The sequence below is a fragment of the Amblyomma americanum genome, chromosome 1, assembly GCF_052857255.1.
Source record: "Amblyomma americanum isolate KBUSLIRL-KWMA chromosome 1, ASM5285725v1, whole genome shotgun sequence".
Taxonomy (NCBI): Eukaryota; Metazoa; Arthropoda; class Arachnida; order Ixodida; family Ixodidae; genus Amblyomma; species Amblyomma americanum.
In genome coordinates this window covers 267,885,451-267,912,584 of record NC_135497.1, presented here as the reverse complement: position 1 = coordinate 267,912,584, position 27,134 = coordinate 267,885,451, and the positions used below count along the sequence as shown (strand labels likewise).

Here is a 27,134-nt window from a genome sequence, read left to right as displayed (position 1 = left end):
CCGTCCTTCAGAAACGCACTGCGATGAGTCTCGGTTAGCCTTAGCAGCTGTTTGTGGAAGGTAAAGCAATGAAGAGGGAGCATGCCTGGAGCGTGCGAAGATGCGGTACGCGCGCGCTTCTTCGCTGCTATCGCGGTGGCCGCATAAAAAATCCCATAGAATCATCGCTATATTGGAATCTAGAAATTCTGTATTTTAAGGTGCAGGCGACAATAAAGCGGATGGCAGAAACAAAATTGTCGGAGCGAACCCACGCAAGCGCATTTCGTACAGCACTGTTTGTGCCATCTGCCGCGGCATAGTTTCGTTTTTTGTGCTATCGTTTGCGCTAGCGTCGCAGCGTCGATGTAACTGTGCCAACAGACGCACAAAAATCACATGGTCTGTAAGTATGTTGGCGTTGGCCTGGGTGCTTCCAGACGCCGCCGAACGCAGCGGCGAACAAGTGCCTATATAGAGTACGTGTATAGTATCGCTTTTTCTGGCCGGTGTCGCCATTACGCGCGCATTGAACGAATTCCGGGACGGTGTAAACTACCATCGTGAGATGACTTTTGCGACGTACGACAAGGGAATTATGCAACAATTGCATTATGTAACAGATATAGGCGATCGAGTTTCAGTTGTAGGGGCTTCTGTGGCAGCTGGACTATCTGACTAATATGAAAAAAAAAACGTACCAGGAAAAACGCAGCAACCGCGAACGTAACAGCTGGTTCTACTAGATGTTTGTTTTGCAAAGGGAAAAATTAATCCTACCTCTTTTCATTGCGAGGGCTGGAAGCGCCAGATGAGGAATTCCATCTTATATTGATATCACCGTTTGGCTGTGCCTCATGCAAGCACTATAATCAGTGCGTTTAGTGGTAAAACCTTTTATGCGCGATCCTTCCTCAAACACACGCTCACACAGTGAATTCTCGTCGTTTCGTGCTCGCTTTTATAGCACAAACTTTCGGTCAATCTATTGGAACTGAATTAAGAGCGCCAAGAGTGAGCGCGTGTGTGCGGCGGTGGTTTTCTAGTCGTGCTCCCTTTGAGCAGTCTCATATATAAATTTGTCGCTATAATGACTTTTGAGATTTTCGACAGGTCTTTTGAAGATGAAGACAATATATCCAACGGTCATTACGTTTAGGGACAAATTGTGCGCTCGCCATGGGTGGGAAATATATAAATGGCCACGTACCAATGGTCAGGCATTCTACGCCTCGATACTTAAAACTATTAAGTGACCGAAAATTTGTTCAAACTATGTTGATTAGAAACAAAGGGTAAGAGGACCGAAAAATAGTTCTTTACACAGAGTTCGGAATAAAGAGAGCCCGACCACAAGGGTTGGTACGGGTCTTTTGATTCTTATGCGACCGCTCATCAGCACTGTCAGCGGCGCCTTAGATTGCACACGATAGGCCCCGCATACGGTAAAATAAACTGGTCCCACGTCGTGGCAGGAACAGGAGGGCAGCTGGGGAGAGAAACTGCACTTCGAAAGCACCGTGTGACGGGGGTAGTAGACGAGTGGTTCTCCACGATGACCACATGCAGCGCGCTGCATTGCCATGCTTCATCGGTCAGGACAGGTAAGCTGTACGGCCGTTGCGTATGCTTTGTCGCACTGAAATGCGCAATTTTGACGGGAGCGAAGTGCCAGTTTGTAAATACCGTCGGTTTGAATTAAGCGATTTCCCTGTCTACAGTACACACCTTACATACCCCTGTGGCAATAATGGCCCTCAGCAGCTGAGAAACAAAAAAATAATCTGACATTAACAGGTGATGCGTATTCACTCAGCCACCGTTCTGCTTGAGAAAAGATAGGTTACAACAGTAAGAGAAGACTATAAATCAAATTTAGCAAATATTTAGGGCCTCTTGTTGGCACTTAAAGTCCGATATTACGCAGTTTGTGCACCCAAAACATAAACCCCGAAAACCAGGGTAAACCCAATTCCTGCTCAAAAAGTGCCTTCAAGAGAAATGTAATTTTCCAGTGCAACAGTCGCAAGCTACCGTATAGAAACTGGCAGATGTCTTGAACCTGAAGGCAATGGATAAACTGGCCATGTGATGGTTTCCATGTCATGTTGCATGGCATGAATTACAAGGGAAGACATCGTTTTCATTATGCTCTTTTACAGTGCAGTTTCGGGTAATGCGAATTTCAAAAACTGCCAGCAAGAGCCCAGTGCTACAGAATCCGCCTCGTTTGCAGCGAGTAGCAATCCCAGTAGCACTGCTAGGACTGTTATCTTGCCTTTGTAAAATACCTATAAAGAACATTCAATTCAAAGGGCCTCAATTACAATGTTCAATGGGCTTCAGCACACGTTTAGCAGTTGTCTCAAAGCAGTATGTTGGCGAAATTTCTTTTTTCATTCCCTTTGTGGAGCATTTTCTGCTGCAATGGCATAAACAGGAAGGCAACATGCAGTTCTACAGCAACACTTCAGACTGTGATGCGACACACGGCAAGCACTTACCTCAAAGATGAGTAGGTTGCTCAGAGGAAACAATGTGGTGGCTGGGAATGGCCTTAAAAAAACTGCTTTGTAACACGGTTTTTCTATACAGCCAACGAAGTTGTTACACATTTATTCACACGCTACATCAATTACTGACAAGGCGTGTCGGTAGGAACACTTTATTTGGCAAGGAAGTCCTGGCCAATGTGGGCCTAATGCGACTTTGCCTGTAGGCCAAGGTGCAGACTTGTGGGCACAATCTTGAGCCAGTAGCCTGGAACGGGGAATAGGTGCCTTGGACCAGAGAATGACGCGCCATGCAAGGTCGGCTGCTGCAGTCCCTCCACTAGTGTCAGTCATACACAGGGTTGGATGCCATGAAAAGAGAAAAAAGTATGCAAGCTCACAACAATAAAATGCAACTAATAAACCACTAAGAGAAACCCACAAACAAACCGAAAATGGAATGCATATGAGGGAAAAAAGATAAGGACATCTCCCAACAGGCTACAGCAGCAGCCCATGCACTCCTGTAGTGGCTTTGCATATGGACATTAGAAAGACCCTTAAAAAAAAGAATAAAAGTAACATTGTTCAAGATGTGCCAGAGAAACCACACACAAAAAGAAGTGTGTACAAAGCAGAGACCAAGAATGAATAAAAACAGTCAAGACAAACAACGAAAGGGTTTCTGAAAGGCTTCTGACGCTGGCACACAGGAGGTCACAAGCTCCATATGCTAAACCCAAAACCTTAAAGGGGCAGAGACATCAAATTTTTGGTGGGAGTGTTCTTAGTTTCAAACATTGCATACTCCCACCCGGTGTGTGATACGTGCTCCGCAATTCAAATATGAACATTAAATATTACCGCATTATTCATACTGAGCGATTTCGGTTTCTGTGTGTCGGGGTGCATTATGACGTCACTCCCCTGGCCATGTGGGCTCCAAAAGTAGTGACACAGGGACCACTGCATCGTCTGCTCTCGTACACATGTTGTGCTTATCAGGGCCTTTCCAAATGCCGGCCAGTACTGCGATATGCTTTATTTTCGAGTAGTTCAAATTATAAAACAGATATTTGAAATTACAATACAAACATGTTTCCACAAAATGCAGTGATGAAAAGAAACATTTCATTCCTCTTCATAATTTATCGCATCCTAAAGCTTATTGAGCATCTCAATGAATGAGGGAAAATCATGTAGAATGGTACAATTAGTCTGAGCCATAACTGTGTTCAGGAAAAAACATGACAGCTTGACTTTGTAAGCTGCCGAACGACAATCTTTCGGCTTTTCATTTCTCAGCCTTTTGGCGAAGATCATAGCACCGAAGCGCGGCCTTGTGGTAGAGCATCCGCCTCAAATTCGGGAGGTGCTGCGTTCGATTCCCAGTGACGCCGGGTACCCACTGGTTTTAAGATTTCCCCGCCATGGTGCTCGGCTCATCTAGGGTGAGATGCTTGGGAGAAGGGTCTTCGACCAAACCGTTGCCTTGACGGATCAGACATAAGTTCCGCCGTCAAGCAACCCTAAATCCACCTTGTGCAGTAGAAGACCATCTTTTTTTTTTTAACCCGTCATGCACACCTGCCGATGCGTGTGAGCCAGCCAGCCACAACGGTAGCAAGCAAATACCGCTGCACTTTGCTCGAAGGCAGTTTGTGAGCGGAGAGAGCTATGGCACATCTCTCTTGAGGCTAGAGAAGTGAACGTAAGTTTTGTAACTGGCACAAGGCGAGAGTTTTGGACTGCAGGTTTTAACCACGTGGAGACGTTTTTGTGCCCGCATTTGATGGGAATTATGAGGCGCAGGCTATCCTTCCCATGCAGTGCACCCCTGGAGAGCCGAGCACTAGGCCGGGGGACCGCCTGTTAATATTGGATTAATTGGCTGGTGGACTGGAGGCCGCGGGAATCATACCCACGACCTCCCGTAGCCGAAGCGAGCACTTAAGCACGAGGCCACAGCTGCGGTGGAGATGCTCTTGTCACAGTTCAGACACTGAAAAGGCGCATGACGTGATGTGGCATTGTTGAGAAACATGAATGACACAAAAAAGCTATGAACAGCAGCTTAAGCTACAACAAAAGTGAGAGCAAGACCTCTTCCACACTCCCTTGCGACACCGCCAGCTGTGGAATGCTGCCCCAGATGCAGCATTCTTGATGGGAAATGGCCCGCTTAACTCTTGTGTACGAGTTTCACCACACTGGAATCCCTGGCCGTAACGGACCTACAGATGCTGGCACATTTCACCTAGGGATCTGTGCAGGAATTTCAGCAGCTGTTTCCCTTCTCACTAGATGAAAAGTGCCTGTGTGATCTGGAGTCTTAGATTTGGAAGTTTGTTAAAATTATGCTCACAAGTTTTTCCTTTCTTTTAATGGTTCATAAGAGTGACCGCCATATGTGCTGACATTACATGTGCTTTCACAAAAGAAACAAACAACTCTACTTTGAGAAAATTCTGGAAAATTTCTAAACGGAACACTCTGCATGCTTTCAGAGGCTCCATACACTGCTCATTGTACTGCAAAAGAATATTTCAGGCTTTCAAGAAGGAACCCTTGAACAAGAGGGCTGACAAAGGTTGGTTTGCTCATCACTGAGAAGCACTGCCTTTTACTGTCTTTCCAATGAAGGCACACTCTGGCATCCCTTTCGATAGCAGCAATGCCACGGGACAAGCACCAAGCGATTTCCACAAAAAGTAACAGCTTTTTACGACCTTGTCATCACAGTTCGAACCGCAGAGAAACTAGACTTTATTTGTTTGCTTCCGCAATAGCCTACAAGAATGACGAGGCCTGAGAGCAAGATTTACAGATCGATTTTGATGCCACACTGGGGTGGCGTGGCACCTTGCATCAGTATACTGAATGTGCATGAATTCTGCACATTACTATGTCTACGGCTTATTCCATAGAAAATACTTTTGAACGTAGCTGTGTATTCATATGCACCAGCCCAAATTTAATGAGGAGTGTGGCAACCTGTACAGAACCAGTTAGTTAGTTAGTTATATTGATTTTAATGGCGCAAAAGCAACTGAGGATATGATGCGCCAAACACATGGTTAGAGCTTTTGTTAAAGGTTACGCTTTTTATATCTAAAGTTTGTATAAAACATTGGCTTCTCTGAGAAATTTAAAAATGCTGGAAAAATCAACCAGTGCTTGATCTCCTAAAAGTAACATGGGGTGTAGTGGGATGTATTCATTGTACAATGTTGTGAAATATTTTTTCCTCAGTTGTTCCAGTTTTTTGCATACAATTAAAATGTGGTTTACCGTGAGTTCATCACCACACATTTCGCAGAGAGGTTTGCCTTTTTTTGTCAGTAAGAAGTTGTGAGTAAGGTGTGTGTGTCCAATGCGTAGTCGACACAAAATAACTTCTATGAAACGCTCCTGATGTGTACATAATGTCCATTCTCCCAAAACAGGTTTTATAGAATGTAGTTTGTTGTTTGTTTGTTTGTCCCATGCAATCTGCCACTTATTCCTGAGTTTACTGTGCAGTAATTTAGAAAAATCCCTCTGTGGTATGTTAACTTGTTTTATATGGCCAATTCTAGCTTGTGCTACACAAGCACCTGCTCTCTCATTACCTAAAATTCCAACATGGCTAGGGACCCAGCAGAATATAATGTTATGTTTTTGCTTTGTAATTTTAACTATGTTATGTATGATTTTTCCTATTATGGGTTCAGCAGCGTTTGTAGAAATCAGCGCTTTTAGCATACTCAGTGAATCGGTGTAAATGATGCTATTTTTTATGTTTTGTTTTACTATTTGTTCTACAGCTACAAAGATGGCATAACATTCCGCAGTAAATACTGATGCATACTGTGGCAATCATATCATTTTTTCATTTGTTCCTTGAATTACTGCACTTCCGACATGACTTTCTGTTTTTGAGCCATCAGTGTAAAATTCGGTGTAAGTGCTATATTTTTCTTGTAGTGAAAAGAACTCTTGCAGTATGTGCTCGTGTGGTATTTTCTCTTTGTTTACATGTGTCAATGTGAAGTTACACACTGAAGGAAGGCTGTACCATGGTGGTAGATATTCATGTCTTTGTGCAATATTAGGTAGGGCGTCCAGTACTGCTAAGTCTTCACATTTATCTTCAAAGCGCATTATTAGTGGCCTGATAAAATGTGGTTTATTATTGAATAATCTCCTAGATGGGCACTTGGTAACAATGGGATAGCAGAGATGTTTAGGGAGAGAACGGGTTTTTAGGATGTACGTGCATGTTAGTGTGACTCTTCTATCCTCTAGTGTGGGCTCATTAGCTTCAACGTAAAGACTCTTTACCGGGGATGTTCTATAAGCTCCAGTTGATAGGCGCAAACCAAGATTATGAACAGGGTCCAGTCGTTTCAAGTAGGATGCTCTTGCCGAACCATATACCACACACCCGTAGTCCAGCTTGGAGCGCACCAAAGAGCGATATATTTGCAATAGGCATGCTCTATCGGACCCCCACCGTTTTCGCGAGAGTACCTTTAATACATTGAGGGCTTGGGATGCTTTCTTTTTCAGGTTGTTAATGTGTGACAGAAATGTAAGTTTCTTGTCAAAAGTGACGCCTAAAAATTTATGTTCCTGTTTGACTGGTAGTGTGGTTTGATTCAAGCACAGATTGGGATCGACCTGTAGGCCTCGTCGTAATGAGAATAAAACAGCTACTGTTTTTTGAGGGGAGAACTTGAATCCATTTTTCTCTGCCCAAGCAGCCAGTTTATTTAGTGGGATTTGTATTTGTCTCTAGCAGGACAGTATGTTGGAAGAAGTGTATGCTATCTGTATGTCATCTACATAAACTGAATACATTACGGACTTAGGTATTACTTTGGCCAAAGAATTCATTTTTACTATAAAGAGTGTCGTACTTAAAATGCATCCCTGGGGTACGCCATTCTCTTGGGTGAATGTCGTTGATAGAGTTGCTCCCAGACGGACTCTGAATGTGCGGTTAGTCAGGAAGTCGTTCACGCAGTTCAGCATCCTGCCGCGGATCCCTAGATCTGCTAGGTCATGGAGGATGCCGAACTTCCACGCGGTATCATATGCCTTCTCCAAATCGAAGAAGACACCGATACAGTGCTGTTTGTGGATGAACGCCTCTCGGATGGTGTTTTCTAGGCGGACAAGGTGATCAGTGGTCGAGCATGCTTTCTTAAATCCACATTGATGTAAATCTAAGAGTCGACGAGATTCAAGTGTGAAGGTCAGTCTAATGTTTATTATGCTTTCGAAAGATTTAGCGATGCAGCTGGTGAGGGCTATCAGTCTGTAATTGTTAGGACTTGTTGGTTGTTTTCCGGGTTTCAGAAAAGGTACTATTATTGCTTTCTTCCACTCCTCAGGTATATTCCCAGTTGTCCATATTTTGTTAAAGAAGTTCAACAATGCCTGCACGGCAGCCTCAGAGAGATGGGCGAGCATAGCGTAATGCACATTATCTGGGCCTGTTGCTGTCTTTTTACCACAAGATAATACCCTAATCAATTCCTGGAGTGTGATGGGTTGATTATAGTCCTCGTGCATACCTGCTGCAAATGGAAGTTTTTGTTTTTCTGCTATTGCTTTGTGCTTCTGGAACGTGTTTGTGTAATTGGACGAACTGGAAACTTCAGCAAAATGCTCACCTAGTATGTTGGCCTGTTCTTCTAATGATGTTTGTGTCCCGGGTGTAGTCAATAGAGGAAGTGTGAAAGGGGTATGGTCACTACTCAATCTTCGAACCTTTTCCCACATTTTTTTTGAGGTTATTGAGCTGTTTATAGAGGACACATATTTCTGCCACGAGGATTTCTCGGCATTTCTCCGAACGAATCGCGCTCTGGCCTTGGCCCTCTTAAAGGCAATCAAGTTCTCCGCTGTGGGATACCGACGCAGAGAGCCCCAAGCTTTATTTTGTTGTTTTTTTGCCAATGTGCATTCTTGTGTCCACCATACTTTATGTTTTTTGTGTACGAGTCCTGTTGTTTGTGGTATGGCTAGTGTAGCGGCCGATAATATGCATGTAGTAAATTTTCCATTAATTTCGTCTATGCTGAGATCTTCACAAAATTCTTTTTCTAGTGTGGCACTTTCTGTAAAAAGTGACCAGTCGGCGAGGTGAAGTTTCCAGCGCCGTGGTCTTGTGGGGATGACTGCAGTAGACGATGAGAGGCTGACAATAATAGGTAGGTGATCACTTCCCAGGGGGTCATTTAAAACATCCCATTTAAAATCGTTAAAAAGCGATGGTGATGCGAAAGCTAAATCGAGAAAGCTCATTTTTGCCGAGCTTGGGCAACAATAAGTTGCTTTTCCTGTATTTAAAAGACAGATGTTATTTGAGAGGATAAAATCTTCGATTGTTTGCCCCCTAGAGTCGCAGCACTCGCTTCCCCAAAAAGGGGAGTGAGCGTTAAAATCCCCAACTACCAGATATGGCTCTGGAAGTTCATCTATCAATTCGTCTAGATCATGGACTGTTAATGTAAAATGTGGAGGAATGTATACGGAACAGATTGTTAGTGTTTTATAGCTGACGATGCTGACTGCAACCGCCTCAAGTTTTGTATTGAGCTTGATTTCTCGAGCAGGGACGCCGCTTTGGACGACAATTGCGACGCCTCCTGAGAGTCGATTTGCCTGCTCGCGATCGCGTCTAAAAGTTTGATAATGTTTCAGGATATGTACATGTTGTGGACCAAGATTGGTCTCCTGAAGACATAAAACTATGGGTAACATTGACCCTAAAATATGTGTTATGTCACTATAATTCCGCATAAGTCCTCTGCAATTCCATTGAATTAAAAAAGCCATGCTTGTGTTTTTGAGAGAAAATGAAAGGAGATTTACTTATGTGGTGGGCCCGTTATGAGGGGCCTGGCTTTTTTCCGCTCAAGAGAGCTGTTCCGCCTCTGTAGTGGAGGCGGAGTGGGTGCTGTATCCATCACCTCAACCGAGGTGCTGGAGAACCGCGGAGGGCCCGCGGTTGTGTTAGTTTCAGGCCTCTCCCGACGGGGGGAGGTCCTGCGGGATGCCGACCCATGGACCGGCGCTCCCTGCTTTGAGGGTGGCAGAGCAGCCTTCGCTGTCCCTGCCTGGGGCGTGGATGGCCCTGCCACTGGCTCTGTGACAGCAGCCTCGGCAGGTGCCGTAGAGCTGTGTGGTGCTACGCCCCCGCGCACCACATCAGCGAAGTTGGGTTTTGCTGTGAAAGAGAATGTGTTCGTAAGCGCAAAACGCCTCCTTGCTTCTTTGAATGAAATGTTTTCTTTTGTCTTTATGATAATTATTTCCTTTTCTTTTTTCCAGGACGGACATGCCCTGGAGTACGCTGCATGGTCTCCTTCGCAGTTTGCGCAGCGCAGTGCTGCGTCACATTCCTCAGAATGCTGGTCTTTCGAAGCGCATTTCGCCCAGGTTTTGCGGCCGCGGCAACTTTGTGAGCCGTGGCCAAACTTTTGACAGTTGAAACATCGGCGGGGATTGGGTATATAATGTCTGACGTTGACTTTCAAGTATCCAACTTCGATCGTTTCGGGCAAGGTATTGGTATTAAATGTGAGGACCATGTGTTTGGTATCTATTTCTTTGTTATCCCTGCGGATCTTGATTCGGTGAACGTCGATTACATTCTGGTCGGTAAGCCCTTCAAGCATTTCAGCTTCTGTGATATGGATAAAGTCTGATTCCGAGATTACACCTCGGACTGTGTTTAGAGATCGGTGGGGGGTTACTGAGACAGAGATGTCCCCTATAGACGCAATGCTGGAGAGTTTTGAACACTGGATGCTGTCGCGCAGCTCAAGAAGTAAGTCGCCGCTGGACATTTTTGAGACCTTGTAGCCAGGGCCCAAGGTATCGGTTAAGCATTTTGACACAAGGAATGGGGATATTATTCTTGCCTGTATTCCGTCACTTTCACTGTGGATTACGCGGAACTTTGAAAATGTTTGTCTCTTTTTTGAGAAAAAAATCAGCTGCTTCGTTCCGCCCTCTTTTTAGAGAGCGATCAGGTTTGGATAAGGGTGGAGCCATGAAAAAATTTAGTTTTTCGGTCATGGTGCCAGCCACCCACCACGGAGTCCAACAAGGGGACGGGACAGGAACTTGAAAGCAAGTCCTGCCCACGCCAGCTGTACACCTTAACTATAACCAAATATGACTCAACTCAGGGTAGTTGGTCACAAAAGGTTAACCCTCGCCGCCAGGAAAACAGGAAAAACCAAGAAGTGAGTAGGATATAGGAAAGTTGTGAGACAGAGATAGGAAAGTGAAAGATGGAGAGGAGGATAGGAAAAGGCGACTGCCGATTCCCCCCAGTGCCAGGAAGCTGGGGCCAAAGTGGTGTGTTGCCTCCGCCAAGGGGCCTTAAGGGTCCAAACGCGCATCGGCTCAACCACCAGGATCCCCTTTTCCCCGGACACGGCGATGCCACGCACGGTGAGGCGCGGGTGCTCGGGTCCGTGGTGATGCACAGTTCACCATCATCCCCTTGCAGGGATGTCCCTGCGGATGCTCGGGAACCCGCGGTGTCGCCACTCACCGTCGCGACGCCTGCAAGCTGCAGGCGCCCCCCTGCGGGGTGTACAGAACCAACCTGTACAGAACCAACAATGCTCACTCAATTGAAGACAAGAAAAAGACAGCTAAAACAGACAGGCTTCCATGCCTAATACTCGTTAGAAGCAAAAATATGTCATGCCAATAAGAACGGACCATGTGCTGGACACTCACAGTATCGTTAAAACTTGCAGCTGACCTCTGCGTTAATTTGAGCCCATCGTTTTCCGAGACTTGACCACTTTCTTGATGGTATCCCTCACAACTCCCCGATTTTTCCAGGTAAACGAAATTCGTCTTGACAATTCTAGGTTGCTAGACACCCTTTAAGACCGTCACAGCCCTTCAAAGAAATACAGTAGAATCTTGCTGTTCTGTTCTTGGTTCGTGTCATCTGCAGGATCACAAAACCAAAAATTATGCGTGTTGTGCTATTTTTATTCACAATACAAATCCTGGTTAACTTTCTGAAACGATTCCCTGGTATACATGTCCATAATTTTGCCAAATTCTGACCATATGATGCATTCAGAGACCAAGAGAAAATGCCAGCCAAGCTAGTCATTTTTGAATGCTTTGCCCACATGCATTTGAGCACTGCGGAGAAGACGCCGTTGCTGCCCTGCACAGAGGCAAGGACACAAAGCATCTTAGGAGCAGCTGCGGCTCTTCCACAATGCACAAGTGTAACGGGACAAAGTATCTGAGAACGGTAAGAAATATTTGACGGACTGGACATGCCATGAAACTTCACCCCCATGGAAAAAAAAAAGGAAACAACTTGCAAGCGCCAGACAGGAACTTTTCAAAATTTGTGCCAGCACGTTCACAAAGTTTTTAATGAAGTGAAAGTGCCAATAAATGCCAGGGACTAGGAAATGGCGCAAAACCTGGACATAGAGACAGTCACGTGAAGACCAGCAAAAAAATTTTCATAGGGGCTAATTCAAGCTTGTTGCTAAAACATTGCATTCATAACATCCAAAAAAAATATGAAGGGAGAAAAGGAGGGGGGCAAGACAAAAAAATAAAAGTGAAGGTGGCACAAACCTCTGCCTTAAAAATGCAAAAGGCCTTGTTTCTTACCATTTGCAGAAGCTATCATGTTTCATGTCAGGATTTTGCATTCATTGAAAAGCAGTGTGCAATCAGTGCATGGCAGACTAGCCAGCAATTAAATTACTGTAATATAATTACAGTAATTAAATTACTTTTCTCGGTAATTTCTAATGTAATTCATTACTTTAGTGGCCTGGAAATTAAGTGATGTAACGAACTACTTTCAAGCAGTAATTTCACGGAAAGTAATTAATTACTAACGAAATTACTTTTGCTGCATAACGAGGCCATGCTTCTCCTCGTATCTGCCATTCTTTAGCCTCGCGTTTGTGGAGATGAGCATCTACAAAGCAAAGATGCAGTTCATGAGGGTTTAACGTCCCAAAGCAATCGACTATGGCTGTGAGGGACGCCATAGTGAAGGGCTCCGGGAATTTTGACCACCTGGGGTTCTTTAACGTGCACTGACATCGCACAGTACACGGGCCTATAGCATTTCGCCTCCACCGAAATGAGACTGCCACAGACGGGATCAGAGTGTGCCATTTAAGGCTTGTGTCTTAAAAGCGCGCAAGCAGTAATAGCCAGCACCCCAGGGAAGCGGCGCACGCGGACGAGAGGTGATGTGTGCGCAGGCGTCAGCACTGCCTTGGTGAAGAGTCTGCATATCAGTCACAGGACTGCTACGTACCTCCCTGCACTGCATAAGGTCTCACACACAAACGCACTGCATGGCCACCAGGAGAACTCGATGACCAAGGCATGCCATATGGCACCTTCGCGCAGACGCACTGCGAGTGCTTGAGCAAGTACTTTGACTTCGCCACACTGACAAGAAGTCTCAACTGACATGTGTAAGAAAGTTGGCCATGAGTAGTCGGGTTTTTGTGGCCTAATCTGAGGCCCTATTTCTAACTCAAGGGAAAGATAGGCAACAGCGTCCCAGCGACATGCAATGCATTTCCACCAACTTGCCTCCAGAACAAATCAATTGAACAGCAGAATTTGCAGCTTCTCGCGCACCTGTGCACTTCTGGGACGATGCGTGGATAAGCAGTCAATGCACTCCCGCTGTTTACGCGGATGACAAATTCTTCAAAATCAGAATGGTGGGACCATATTACACATTGAACGATGTACTTCTGATGTACTCCCACCCCTTATGTAACACCCCCAAAGTGCGGTCTTTAAGGTAATAAAGTGAAGTGAAGTGAAGAGTGATATGATAAAGACCTCATCTACATCAGCAAACTGGCTGTTCAAATTGACTAAAGAGGGGCAAAATTTCCGACGCCCGTTTTCAAGCTCAGTGGCGGTGCAAACAAAAAACCCTCGAAATTTTGCACAAACTATGACCAATGTGCAACATTTTAGCATCGAAACTAAGTAATTTTCATTACTTAAGGCAGGTAATTGTACTGTAATGGCATTACCTAATGAGACCAGTAATTTGTAATGTAATTTAATTACTTCCGTGATTTCTAGGAAAGTAATCAGTAATGAAATTTAATTACTTTTCAAAAGTAATTTTGCCACGTATGGCATGTGGTCAGCGGCTGCCTAGGGAACTTCTCGGTGTCCTTAAGTTCTTATGCAAAGAATGACACACCACCCAGTTTCCTATATGTGACAATGTCCATGAGAAAAAGGAATATTCTGACAAAGACGACGAAGCTGGCTGTGGTGCGTTACACAGCACTCGCGCTAGGCCAACGGCCATTAAATTATATCTCTGCCATCGTTCATCGCGCCTCTCTTTGGACAGCCATCACGTAACAATATTATACACCACACAGCATTTGCATTGGAGGGATTGGCCAAGAGCATTTTCCATTTGGTTTTCTGCGTGCTAAAGGAATATAGACACGTAATTTTGGTGGCATGTTTTCTTCTCTACAACGATGCAGAAAATACTACTATGCATGAATCACCATGTGATATTTGCCCATGGCCGCTAAATAATTTATAATTGAATTTTTTCTGCCCCGCTGTTTCAGTTTCAACAGCCGAACAATTGCTGTGACGTCAGAGTGCTTTTGTGTCACGTGAGGCATGAAAAAACGCCCATATAATCGCTGCTTCATCATTACGATTTACTGCACTGCTGAAGCAAGCCTTCCTCAAGAGCCGGAATGACAACTAATGTGGAAGCAGCGATTATATTGCAGTCTTTTCATGCCTCACGTGACCTGTAAGCACACGTTGGTGTCATAGTCCTCATTCGGCTGTTGAAACTGAGACCGAAACAGCACGAGAAAAAAATTAGACTAAATTATTCAGTGGTCATAGGAGAACACCAAGTGGTAATTCATGTATAACAACGCCTTACGCATCATTACAAACAAAAAACACGCACCCAAAAGTTAGGCGTCTATACTGCTTTAATTCTTTAGACCCACCATTCTGCTCACTGATCTTGCCTTGCAGTTCATCTGCTGCGCGACTTAGCCATATCACCTGAGAACTGCAGCTTACTAAAATATTCTCCATTAACTCTTATCCCAACTGTTCCCAATCCAGGCCTCGGAATAGAGCAGGTATTCCTAAATGCCTCCTGTTTACAGGAGGTATTTTGTTGCAGAGGACGCACTGCGGAGACTCATTTTTTTTTGTATGATTGGTGATGTATTAGACACTGCAGTCCAAGCCTTCTTCAACACAGTTTGGTACAGACACTGTTGCTTCCATCATTGGCAAAATGCCATCCAATGAAAGTAACGCCTACATGGAAGCTGAAGACAAACTTGTACTGTTGGAAAAAACTGCATGCATGCTAGACACTTGCTTGTTCACTCAAATACGGCCTAATAGAGCAGCTGGGACACGGGACCTGGCTTACATACGTTCGAGGCTGCACTCGTAGCTATGTGATTAAAAGGTTTCACCTGCGCATTCTTTGAAATGCCTCAGGTATCGTCTTTTACCAGGTCAACGGATATACTCAGGCTGCTTTCAGTTTGGGCATATTGTTACGTGGCGACCAGCCGGATAATAAGCGGCGATGAACGATGGCGGTGAGATCATTCTAATAGCCGCTCGCCTATAGCGTGACCTTTCTGTTCCCGCGCCACTGCCAGCTTCGTGGTCTTCGTGACAATATTGCCGCTTTGCGCACAGTTTTTCCACAGTGCCGCGAGGTATGCCTTAACGAGGTTTTACTGTACCTGTGAGTACTAACGTTTCTGAATTTGATGCGTCTCAATGTGAAATCTGAACCGATTCATACACCTCCTGCAGTAAGGCCCATGATCCAAATATAAAATTGAAGCTCTGATCTATTGCCATGCGATGCATTCAGAGCAGGTGCTGCCCTTGATGGTCTCACAGATAACTTTGACCACAATGGCAACACAGGCATCAAAGGGCAACAAAGGCATCAAAGGTTGCCTCCAAACTATAGCTCTCTGCCATTCGTGGCATGTTTTTCACTGGTCTACTGTCTTTTTATTTTTTTCCACAGTGGCCCTCTCATAACTCACCTCAGTTCTGACAGCGGGGCCAATCCAGCAAACAAGTCTCACGCAGTGCTGTTCGGATGGACCTTATGGCCATTCCACTGCTCTAATTACACCCCACCACTTTCGCTCGGCCCCATGGCGACATTCCTAACAGAATGGGAAGGAGGAAGTTGGAGCACCGTGAAAGCCAAATGTACAACAAGGACGTAGTGCAGTGGCCTCGCTCAAAGCTCTTGCCCTGAGCTCAAATAGCACAGGTACTTCTGGTTGAGCTTACAACTTCGTCATGCCAGAGCTGACAGCTCACCAGCCACACATATCGAAACAAATTTTTAATTACACATGCCAACAATGCCACATCTATTAAGATATGGAAGATGGTGTTAAGCCATCTATGCTCTAACCAACCCAAAATTCTTACCACTGTCAAGCAGATGACCTCGGTTCTCTTTGGCAATACATCCAGCTCATTACTGTTCACAGCTACAGTAAATTGTCATTTTGCCCTCTCAGATTTTCTCACCAAGAGGCACAAGGGCAATTGGTTAACAGTACGGTCCTTGGAACCAAGCGCCATTAAGCAATCACTACAAGCTCTGGGCAAACATTCCCTGAAGTGGCCACCGAAAATCTTGCACCAAAGCTGCAAATTATACTGTTTGAAAGGGCATTACTTTTTTTTATTTATTTGTACCTCAAAGGCCCACAAGGGAGTATTACATGAAGGGTGGGCTGACATGTATTAAAACCTCCTGCCACAGAATTTTTCAGAAAAGGCAAACTGAAGAACTAAACTATTCATCTACATCCTTGAGGCTTTTTTTCCTCCCGTAATTCCTACTGCACTAGAAGCCGTGTGTTGGTGCTTGAATCTGAATGCCACACATCCATATGCATGCAGCAGACATCCTTTTACCAGCATAGCACCACGTAAGATCATGCCAATGCCTCATTTGGGGACAAGGGGTGCAACCACACAGAGCAGCAGGAACAAAACACAAACACTAATGTTGTGTGAGTCACTCCTGTGCTCTGTCTTTTGGACTACATGTCTCAAGATGAACAACCCCCTTCCCCACTTTCCTCAAAAAGTGAAACTACAACAAACATCTACTCCTAACTTGTGAAAACAAAATGACAAACATAGAAGGAAGAACATAAACATGTCTCGTCCTTGTCTTTCCATGTATTCTTCAATTATGGGAACTACTTCCTCGTTCAGCTACCTGTCCTACCTACATTCATCTGTGGCTTCTTGCCTCTGCTTGCCTCTAGGGGCACAAACGTTGCCAGTTTCACAGCAGGAGGCCTACTTTCAAAATTGTAATTTGCTAGATCCGTCACAGACTAGTTGCTTTGTTCATTATACAGGCAGGCTTTGTTCATTTAGGGTCTGCAGGTGAAAGCTGTTGTCTTAATAGTGAATGGTTCCACATTTCATTTTTTTTCTTCTTTCTATCCAATGGCTAGGACAAAAAACTGTCACCCACCCAATGCAAAGGAAATAACCGTATAATCATAGGGTCTCTTCCATTTGGCTGCACTTTCTGCACTAGTTCAAAAAGTGTAGCACGAGTTCTAGGCTGGCTTGCACTCGCACAAATGGAAGCGCAGCTGCGGTGCAGCAATATGGCGGCTCCCATGTGTAAGTCGAAGAAGCGTAAAAGTTATGGCACCAGTTATTTAATGAAAGGATGACAGTTCTTTGTTGAAAGGTTTATGGTTCATGGGGGTTTAACGTCCCAAAGAGACTCAGGCTATGAGGGACGCGGTAGTGAAGGGCTCTGGAAATTTTGAGCACTTGGGGTTCTTTACCATGCACTGACATCACAGTACACGGGCCTCTAGAATTTTGATGGAGACAAAATTCTAGGGGCCCGTGAACTGTGCGATGTCAGTGCACATTAAGGGAGCATAGAGGCCTAATTTTGGTGGCATATTTTCTTATTTCTAATGATGCAGAAGACACCACAATGCATGAATCACCATGCGGTATTCGCCTATGACCGGTAAATAATTTATAATCGAATTTTTCTGTCATGCTGCTTCCGTTTCAACAGCCGAATGAGAGTTGTGACGTCAAAGAGAGGTTTTAGGTCATTAGAGGCATAAAAAAACTGCGATGTAATTGCTGCTTTATCGTTTTAATTTACTGCAGTGCTGAAACCAGCCTTCCTCAAGAGCAGCAATGACAACAAATGTAGAAAGATCAATTATATTGATGTTTTTCATGCCTCACAAGACCTACAACCTTTCTTTGAGGTCATAGTCATGGTTCAGCTGTTCAAACTGAAACAGCACGAGAAAGAAATTCAGTTAAAAATTATTTAGAAGCCGTAGAAGCATACCACGTGGTAACCCGTGAGTAATAATGCCTTACACCTCATTACAAAAAAGATTGGTTTGGTTTATGGGGGTTTAACATCCCAAAGTGACTCAGGCTATGAGGAACGCTGTGGTGAAGGGCTCCGGAAATTTGAACCACCTGGGGTTCTCTAACGTGCACTGACATCGCACAGTACACGGGCCTCTAGAATTTCGCCTCCATCAAATTTCGACCCCGCGCAGCCGAGATCGAACCCATGTCCTTCGGGTCGGCAGCCGAGCCCCATAACCACTGAGCCACCGCAGTGGCGTCATTACATTCAAAAGAAGAAGCCACGCACATAAAAGTTAGGTGTCTATGCTCCCTTAAAGAACACCAAATGGTCAAAGTTTCCGGAGCCCTTCACTACGGCGTCCCTCATAGCCTGAGTCACTTTGGGATGTTAAACCCCCATAAACCATAACCTTTAAGCAAATAACTGTCATCATTTCATTAAATAACGTGCCATAGCTTCTCTGCTTATTTGACCTACACATGGAAGAGGTGAGTGACTGTTTGAGGCGTCATAATGAAAACCTAAGCTGTCAAGTCGAGTCGCATGGGCAGCATTTCAGCGCTAATTGGTAAGTCGCCTGTGTGTATACATGTAAAATATTTTTTTCTTTCCTTGAAATGACCATTTCTTAGAGCAGATTCATGGTAAGACTTCTTTGCGATTTGCTGCTTGAAAATTCTTCCAAGTGTTTCAGGATTTTGGTGGTAATTGGTGTCGTCGCTTTGCACTTGGGTGCAATTTTGTGACGACAGCAAGGCTATCAGACAATCAGGCCTGCACTCGACCATTCGTTTTGGAAGCGGCCAGTGCCAAGCTGCATTTGAACTGTCTGAACTGACGCTGCAGGTTGCCGGCACCATCGCGGAACTTCACAGAAGTAGTGCAGAGAGTGCAGTCAAATCAAAGAAACCTATCATGACCACAATCTTAAAGGGGTAGTTTGGGCTTGTTGGTATAGCATATTAGAAGACATAGCGCAGCACAACGGGACAAATAAAAGGAGCACACACGACAAGCGCTTATCCTGTGTGCTCCTTTTCTGTCCAGTTGTGCTGTACTATGTCTTCTTCTAATATCACCACAATGAACTGTCACACACTGCAACAGTGCCTTATGAGCTTTATGCACCCCACAAGCTTCCAAACAGTGAAAGGACGTCAAGCATATTGTCCACAATGTTCATCTATTTAATGCCTCTTTACAGCATCAGCTGTAAAAAGGTCTTAAGATTAGAGGCCTTAAAAGGAAGCTTGCTTTTCCAGCTGCCTCATGCGGTCCATGCTATTTGGCCACCTGGGTACAAACACCTTGCCCACGTAAAACCGATGCTCAATGCAGGTGGCACAGCACTCATTTTAAAGTTCTCACAGAAGGTGGAGGGCTCACCTTGTGGCACCTTAAAGCCTTTGCTGCCTCAGCATTTTAACGTCCCATTTGTTCAACCTCTGTGCCAGCAAGCAAACGCCGGACTCGAAGCTGGAATCGGGAAGGCCCGTGCATACCAGATAACTGCCCGCCAGTTTTTCAAGTGCTGTTTTTTGAAATAAATATGAATTTAAAAGAAGAACATGCTTCGCTCTGCAGACACCAAAGTGTAATCGCTTATCTCGCCGCAATTTTTGCACCTGTTTTAGAAAGCGAATTGTAACAGCAGCACACAAATGTAAAGTATAATTAAGGTAACACTCTACAGTCTTTCCCAGCTGCGTGGCCACAAAAAATCGGACCGTGTATAAAACTCATCGCACAAACGGTTTGTTCAACTCACAACCGGCTTTATTAGTATTTATTAGTATTAAACCCGGTCGTGGATCAACTGGAGCGTTGTCAAAAGTTTCTTGCCTTTTTTCGGGAACACGCAAAAGCTGGTAATTATGCGTGTTTTACATGATCATGAGCTACGTTGGGCTGCGCTGACGAAATATCTAAAAGCACTCTCAGCGCAAGCTCTTTTCTGTAGACCTGCACAGAGCTTTTGAGCAGTACTTATGATAAAGCAGATGAGTCCTTCCCTCCGGGCCTTTCGGATCCACTGCCTGGCAAGGGGCTCAGTGCTAGTCCTGGGTTATCTGCTAACACAAAATATTCGGCCGCAAGGAAGTTGACAACGGAATGCCGAGTGTCAGATAACAGGCAATCACTCAGTATGTGCATACCAAAAGCTAGAAAGAACAAATTACTCCTGTGGAACAGGATCGCGCCCTTTCCGCCGACCGGCCATAGTGTTACTGAAAGCAATGCTCGGCTCCGCTCAAACATGGCTCGAACGGCAAACGAACTGCCGGACGTGACGACTTTCCTTCACACCAGATGCGACGTCATGGGTTGAAATAATGCTTGCGTTATTTTGACCTGGTTGCAGCAGTCACTGCCATTCCCGCATTCCGAAGTAGGCGCAAGTGAAGCCACCGGAAGTTCGGGGGCATGTCCCGGAAGTTCGTTGTCTGCTGTGTGCTTCAATGCAAAAAGTCGCGTCTTTCGCCCTTTCATTCTCAGTTTTTCGCATTGTTTTTTGTGTAACGTCTGCTGTAATATCAAACGAATAAGCTCAATGAGATAAATGTGTGCATTGCTCAGGAAACCTTGTAACTTCAGAGAAACCGAAGAAAACAGGCATGCCGGTCCCACCATGCCGCGGCAAAGGGGTACGTGCATTAAACACTATTGTCTGATCTGGTTCTTTTCTTACGAGCGTACTTAGGGTAAGTAGTGGAATGACTATCAGTCTAGGCAATCTTAAAAACAAATTTTCGTGTACCAAAGAAAAGGCAATGGCGCGGCAATCCTGACACTCGAATTGCCGCTGTTTCAGTTTCGGTTTGGTTGTGGAAGATGTCTCTTCTCATCAACGGCAGCTGATGTTTATCGCTTTAGGGTGTCATTTACCTTCCAAACGTGCTTTTAATCAAACTCAATAGCCATGTTTCATCTACACAGCGCGAGAGAAACGACTGACGAGAAAGACGAATGCTGCAGCGCATGTGACAAGCGCTGTTAGAAGTCAACTGCACCAAGCATCACGAATAACAGCCCATTCAGGCATAATTTGCTACAGTACGAAACAGTACTTGATACACAAGCTCCTTCGAAAAAATAGTACCATATACCTTTTGGACGCGCTAATGTGTACCAGGAGAACACCGACGGCACCCCACCAGATTGTGTCCTCGCCACCACTCCGGTTCGGTCTAAACATAATTCGGCAAAATGGTCACTGCACCCGCCACGGTGGCTGAGTGGTTAGGGCGCTCGGCTACTGATCCGGAGTTCCCGGGTTCGAACCCGACTGCGGCGGCTGCGTTTCGATGGAGGCGAAACGCTAAGGCGCCCGTGTGCTGTGCGATGTCAATGCATGTTACAGATCCCCAGATGGTCGAAATTATTCCGGAGCCCTCCACTACGGCACCTCTTCCTTTCTTCTTTCACTCCCTCCTTTATCCCTTCCCTTATAGCACGGTTCAGGTGTCCAACGATATATGAGACAGATACTGCGCCATTTCCTTTCCCCAAAAAACCAATTATTATTATTACTAAAATGGTCACTGCAAAGTCGGCTGTCTAATGAAGGTTTCCATCTATTCTTTCTTAAATTTATACCCCATTGACGGTATAACTTGGGCTTAGAGCGTGACAACGTGCATCACAACAAAGAACAGAGTTGGCGACGCAAGCGCGATGGGACAACACAGAGCTGAGCACACGAGGCTCCATACATACTGTGTGTAGCGACGTTCTGTCGTCTGCTAGTGTTGCCCCATAGCGATGCAATGGCCCCTTTTTTGAAACGTCTTTCCCGAGGACTTTGCTGCTCTCCTCATGCCGTTGACGGCGCAACAGGTAGGCATTGTCATGAAAAAAGACGAGAATGTCGAAAAGACAAGGTGCTAAGTGGAAAACAAAAACAAAAAGAGGAAAACCGTGCTGAGGTCCGATTTCATGCACTGCCGAAGGCTGACTTCCGGGACATGCTGCCCAACTTCCAGTGGCTTCACTTTCGGGCACCCGATGCGGCATCCAGCCCCCTAGTGGAGATCCGTGGGGCCGACCGACGTGACGTTTGGCCAGCGGGGCATAGTCCCGCCGTTTTTTTTTTTTATGGAGTTTCGGCAGTGATGAGTTGAGGGGAGATAAGAGGGGAAAGAAGAAACATCATTTTTAATCACCGATATCTTCGGTGTTTGTGAGGCTGGCGTAAAAAATTTTGCGGTGAGGTGACGTGTGGTGGAATACCGACAGCTGGTGCGCTTCTCTTAACCTTGGTATTTAGCTTTTCACGGCCTAATAGCGTTAAGCGCCAACTCCAAGGCCCCTTCCTCGGTGTACCCGCTCAGCGTCGGCGCTCTTGGCATAAGCCAAAGCCGGTCTGCGCATGCGCACTGCAGAAGATGCCAGCGAGCCTCGGAGAGGCGCCGATATCTGTCCGTGCTAGATATCGGCGTCAGCGCAGGCGCTCGCATCGGTAGAGGGGTCCGGTTTATAACAATAGGAGGATCCCTGGGCTCTCCGTGACTCTTTTCTTCGTGGCTTGAAGCTCTTTCAGGTTCCCTGAACTTTTCTTCGCAGTTTAAGTTGTCCTTTCATCACCCCCCCCCCCCCCCACTCCTTCTCTTCACGGCTTGAAATTTTCTCTCTTGGCTCCAGGGGGGAAGCAAGCCAGCGCCAGGAACATGGAGATGCATATCCCTTTGCGACGCCCGTTCCGGCGTACGCCAAGAGCGCTGACACTGGACGCGTACGCTCAGGAAGTGCCCTTGGAGTTGGCACTTTAGCTCTTATTTATCACGTTTCTTGATTTCTTGGGGTCTACTCCCACCTCCCTTTGGTGTGAAATTTTCAGTTCGAGGAATTCAAGATAGCGGCCCCCAAGTAAATCGATATAGCAACCCAACTGGCAATTCATTCGTGACGTGATTAGTATATTCAACTGGTGATTGATTGGTGAGGTCACTGATTATTGTGGCGTCATAATTTAGTCACGTGACTATGTTTGATCGCTTATAACTCAGTAATTAATGAGGTCATAAAACAAATTAGATATTCGAATCGCCTAGATCTGTAGAACATGTTAGACAGCAGTATTAACTAACGAAGTTAATGCTTAGTTATGGTTACGCTTAATTTAATTATTGACAATTAATTGACCAATGACGTCATGATCTAACTTCGTAATGGGCTCGATGAGTCGAACATATTAGACACAGCTATCGCCTAATCAGGATATTTTGTTATGGTTAGGCTTAAATTTAATTTCTTACAGTTAATTAACCGAGGACGTCATGATCTAATAAAGGCATATTCGTAACAGGCTCGATTAGTAGAACACGTTATACACCATTATTGCCTAATTAGGTTAATATTTAGTTCTAGTTAGGCTTAACATGGCGGCCGTGACGTCAGCACTCGGCAGCTCCAAGGCGGTAGGCGCCCGCTCGCTGTGAGGTATGGAAAAGTAGCCTAATTACGTGGTAATAGATCGCATGGACGATAGATTGCGCTTCTAAACAGCTAACGCTCGTTACTTAAACGTCTTCCAGATGGTGGCGGCATAATTTTTGGGCTTCACAATCACTTATATTTACCGCACAGGCACCAAGAATAGCGCTCCTAAAACTCTATGTTCAATGTCACCTAAATTGGATGTCACCGCGAAAAGTGCGCCTCGAACTGACGGTGAGTGGCACACGTGTTGACAGCGATTGACACAACTGAAAGACAATCACACAGGCAACGTGGCGCCGACTGACGAATGTGAATACTATGGTGTTCTAGAACTGGTAATTGTGGGTCGTATGCGGGTCGTTTCAATGATGAGATCTCAGCGCGGCACCAGAAGGCGCTGCATGTAAAAGTAGTGCTAAGAGCGCCGGGCAGACAGATTGGAGAGCATCCTCCGCCGCCGCAGTTTATGCGGAATGTCAACACGGCGCAATATTTGGCGTGGCGCCATAAGGTGGCTGCTTAGGTCTTCACCTAATAATCAGACCAAGGTGGTTCGCGCCTAATAGTTGTAGCCCTGTAGAAGTGTGGCGGGTGGTCGTGAAAGAAAAAGCGTGCGCAGAAAACAGCTTCGACCAGCGCCGTAATATCGAAAGCGGCTAAGCTGCAGAGAAAAAGCATGCAATTTTCTGAATGTGCTGTAGGAATTCGATATCTCGCACGTTTATGCAAACGTATGTTCATAGGGTCATGTAGTATATGTAAAGCTGTTTTATAGTCACTATTTTATCAGCATCACATTTAAACATACAATATCAAAAAGGTAATTTTAAAAGTTAAACTAATGTTTGCGATGCTACGGTATCAACGAGGACAAAACTGTTCTAAAAATGAAAAGTGAATTCGAATGGCAAGTGTTGTTTTCTGGTCCAAAAAACTCCGGGAGAAATTGTTGTTCCCAGAATTCCAAAAAATGACTAGAATTAATAAAGATATTTACTCAAACAACTGCATTACATATCCAGACGAACTGATCACATCAAAATTCGAGAATACCGGATTAGGACGAACCTTTATGCTAATTACTTAGAGCGAATAGTAGAAGCACTGATTTTACCGTGATCAAGTGGGCAGTAGCAATGACTTATTCTTTTCAACGCTGTCAATCCTCCCGCTAGCGCGCCTTGGGCAATGCAGAATATTTCTGAGTAAAGAATAATTTGCTAAATTTTAAATTCAGCATGACTAGGAAGTGGTTCGGTGTAGAATTATCTTTACTCCAGGAAACCGTCTTAAAGGGACACTGAGGAGAACTCTCAATTTTTTTTTGTTAGCAAAATATGATAGTTCGGCATTTAATGGCTTTTATGCCGCTTGTCCGGGAGCGAAAGATGCATTTATTTCAAATAAATTTGGATTGAAAGTAGAAAAAGTTTTTCCCGCCGCTCCAATTCAAACTTGGGAACTCTTATGACGTCACGGAGAGGTCTTATGACGCCATAGGACGGAGTGACGTGAAACGTGACGGAAACGCAGACTCCGAAATTTCTGGTGCCTAGCGGTGCAGTCTAGCAGCTGCCGGAATGAAAGCTACCCCCGCCGCACGTTGGAGGCATCTATCGGGGGTTGCTATCGTCGCTTCATTTACGTTTGCAGCGGCGTCTTGCCAGCGTTACGATGGATCCCGTTCCCGAACCCGACGACGTAGTTCTCGCAAAAACTCCAGCGTGCATTTCAGCGACCTCAGCCCCCCAGAGCGTGCGATGCTTTTCAGGGAGCACGGTTAGGTTAGGCGCCGGCGGGTCGTTTCCCCCTTCCTCAGTGAGCAGCCGTTGCAAACTAAATATCATAACCCCAGTGCGGGGAGTTGCGAGGGGCCAGGAGAAGGTCGGCGCGTTGCGCCCATCGGAGGCTGGCCGGGGCTTTGGGGCCAACGGATTGCGATTCCTTGAACGGCGCGATTGCACAGTGCAGCAGGCGGCGCCAAGGTCTCCCATCGTTGCAAGGGCCAATTTATTTATTAATTTTTGGCCACAAAAAACGGATGGGCGCTCAAGGGCAGTCGCGTTTAACGGTGGCGGCTTGAAACTAAAGCCGATGCACGACGCTTCAACGGCTTCCGCTGGATCCAACGGGTCCACTGGATCGGGCTCTATTGCCCACTTGCATGTACCTTCAGATGTGTACTGTGAATGAATTAGATTAGCCGAGAGCTCGAAAAGAACAGCTCCGCCCAACTGCCGAAGCTATTGAATTACGTCACAACGCGCACCTCCCCGCGGAGCCGCATCAGTCTGGCCGGGCCGGCAGCGGCTGGCGCACTCGGCGCGAAATAGAGACATGCTCCAAGTCTCCGCCAGTGCAGTCAGAGTGCGCCGAAGCCGTCGAACGCGTCGGCGGTCAAGCGCAGTTGGAAGGGTCTCGCTTTGGCCGACGTGACGTCGCCTTGCAGCACGCGCGCGTGCGCGTCACGCCAGAGCATAAACGCGCCTTAACAGGGCCTTCGCTTAACCGCTAACCAACGTATTCGGTGGCGGCATCTATTGTAGCCACTGAAACCCCCCGCCCGCTCATTGAATAAAAAAAAATCCTGTGCCGAGGCTCGGAATTGAACCAGGGCCTTTGGCGTTTGAGGCGGAGACGCTATAGCCACTCCGCCACGACGGATCAAGGTATAACCATCAATAAAGGCGCATCTAGTGAATGCACTCTTCCGATACAGAAATCTCCGCGCTTTCACTACGTGTATCCTGGCCTAACAGAGCTAGGCCAACAGCAATTTTTCTTAACTGCCTTGTACCTTGTCTCCTGTCCCTAATAAATGATTTCCGTTAAGTAGTTTGAAGTTGACTGGCACAGCCGGGAATGTTTTGCCGGGCGAGCGCGCGAAGACAGAAGTGCTCTGTATACTGCGAACTGCCTTGTACGATCACCGACCATCGTGCCATCATAGTTTCTAAATCGACCATGGCGATCATCTGACCGGCCTTAACAGGCTCCTTCAAAGGTTAACTAGCACTTGAAGCGGCACTTGGAGTTCCTCTACTGTTCCGCGCTTGTAAATCGAGACGCGTCAAAAACAAAACCACAGGGCACGCAGAGCTCATAGACGCGAAGCGCCATAAAAAATCGAAACTCTCCTGGCCGCCTGTGGCGCCGCCAAGCATCAGTTTTCTTTGCTTCCAACATTCAGGTTGTCTTTTGTCTGCCTTCCTTGCGTGATAAAAGTGCACTATCGGTTTTAAAACAAAACTTCAATATTGAACCGTGCAACCTTCCTGTGTCAGCCTCAGAGATTGGCGCTGAAAAATGTAGGACTGCAATGTCGGCTGCCTAATGAAGGTTTCCACCTATTCTTTCTTAAATTTATAAATCATTGATGGTATAACTTGGGCTTAGAGCGTGACAACGTGCATCCCAACAAAGAGGAGAGTTGGCGACGCAAGCGCAACGGGATGACACAAAGCTGAGCACACAAGGCTCCGTACGAACTGTGTGTAGCGACGTTCTGTCGTCTGCCAGTGTCGTCCCATAACGATGCAATGGCACCTTATTTTTGAAACGTCTTTCCCGAGGACTTTGCTGCTCTCCTCATGCAGTTGAAGGCGCAACAGGTAGGCATTGTCATGAAAAAAAGACGAGAACGTCGAAAAGACAAGGTGCTAAGTGGAAAATGAAAACAAAAAGAGGAAAACCGTGCTCAGGTCCGATTTCATGCACTGCCAAAGGCTGACTTCCGGGACACGCTGCCGAAC

General features: G+C 45.8%; 1 protein-coding gene and 1 long non-coding RNA gene across 5 annotated transcripts in view; one reads left to right on the top strand and one right to left on the bottom strand.

The window, feature by feature from the left end:
- Positions 1 to 27,134, top strand: part of LOC144115049 (uncharacterized) — a 231,007-nt gene that overhangs the window by 141,866 nt on the left and 62,007 nt on the right. The window lies entirely within an intron of this gene.
- LOC144115046 (uncharacterized) overlaps positions 2,631 to 27,134 on the bottom strand; it is a 42,400-nt gene continuing 17,896 nt past the window's right edge. For all 4 annotated transcript variants that reach the window (XR_013311215.1, XM_077649175.1, XM_077649174.1 and 1 more), the window contains one exon: positions 2,631 to 2,811. Coding sequence is in view for 3 of the 4 variants with exons in the window: in XM_077649175.1 (XP_077505301.1) it covers positions 2,678 to 2,811 (134 nt within the window). In the remaining variant the exon portion in view is untranslated. The remainder of the gene's footprint in view (positions 2,812 to 27,134) is intronic.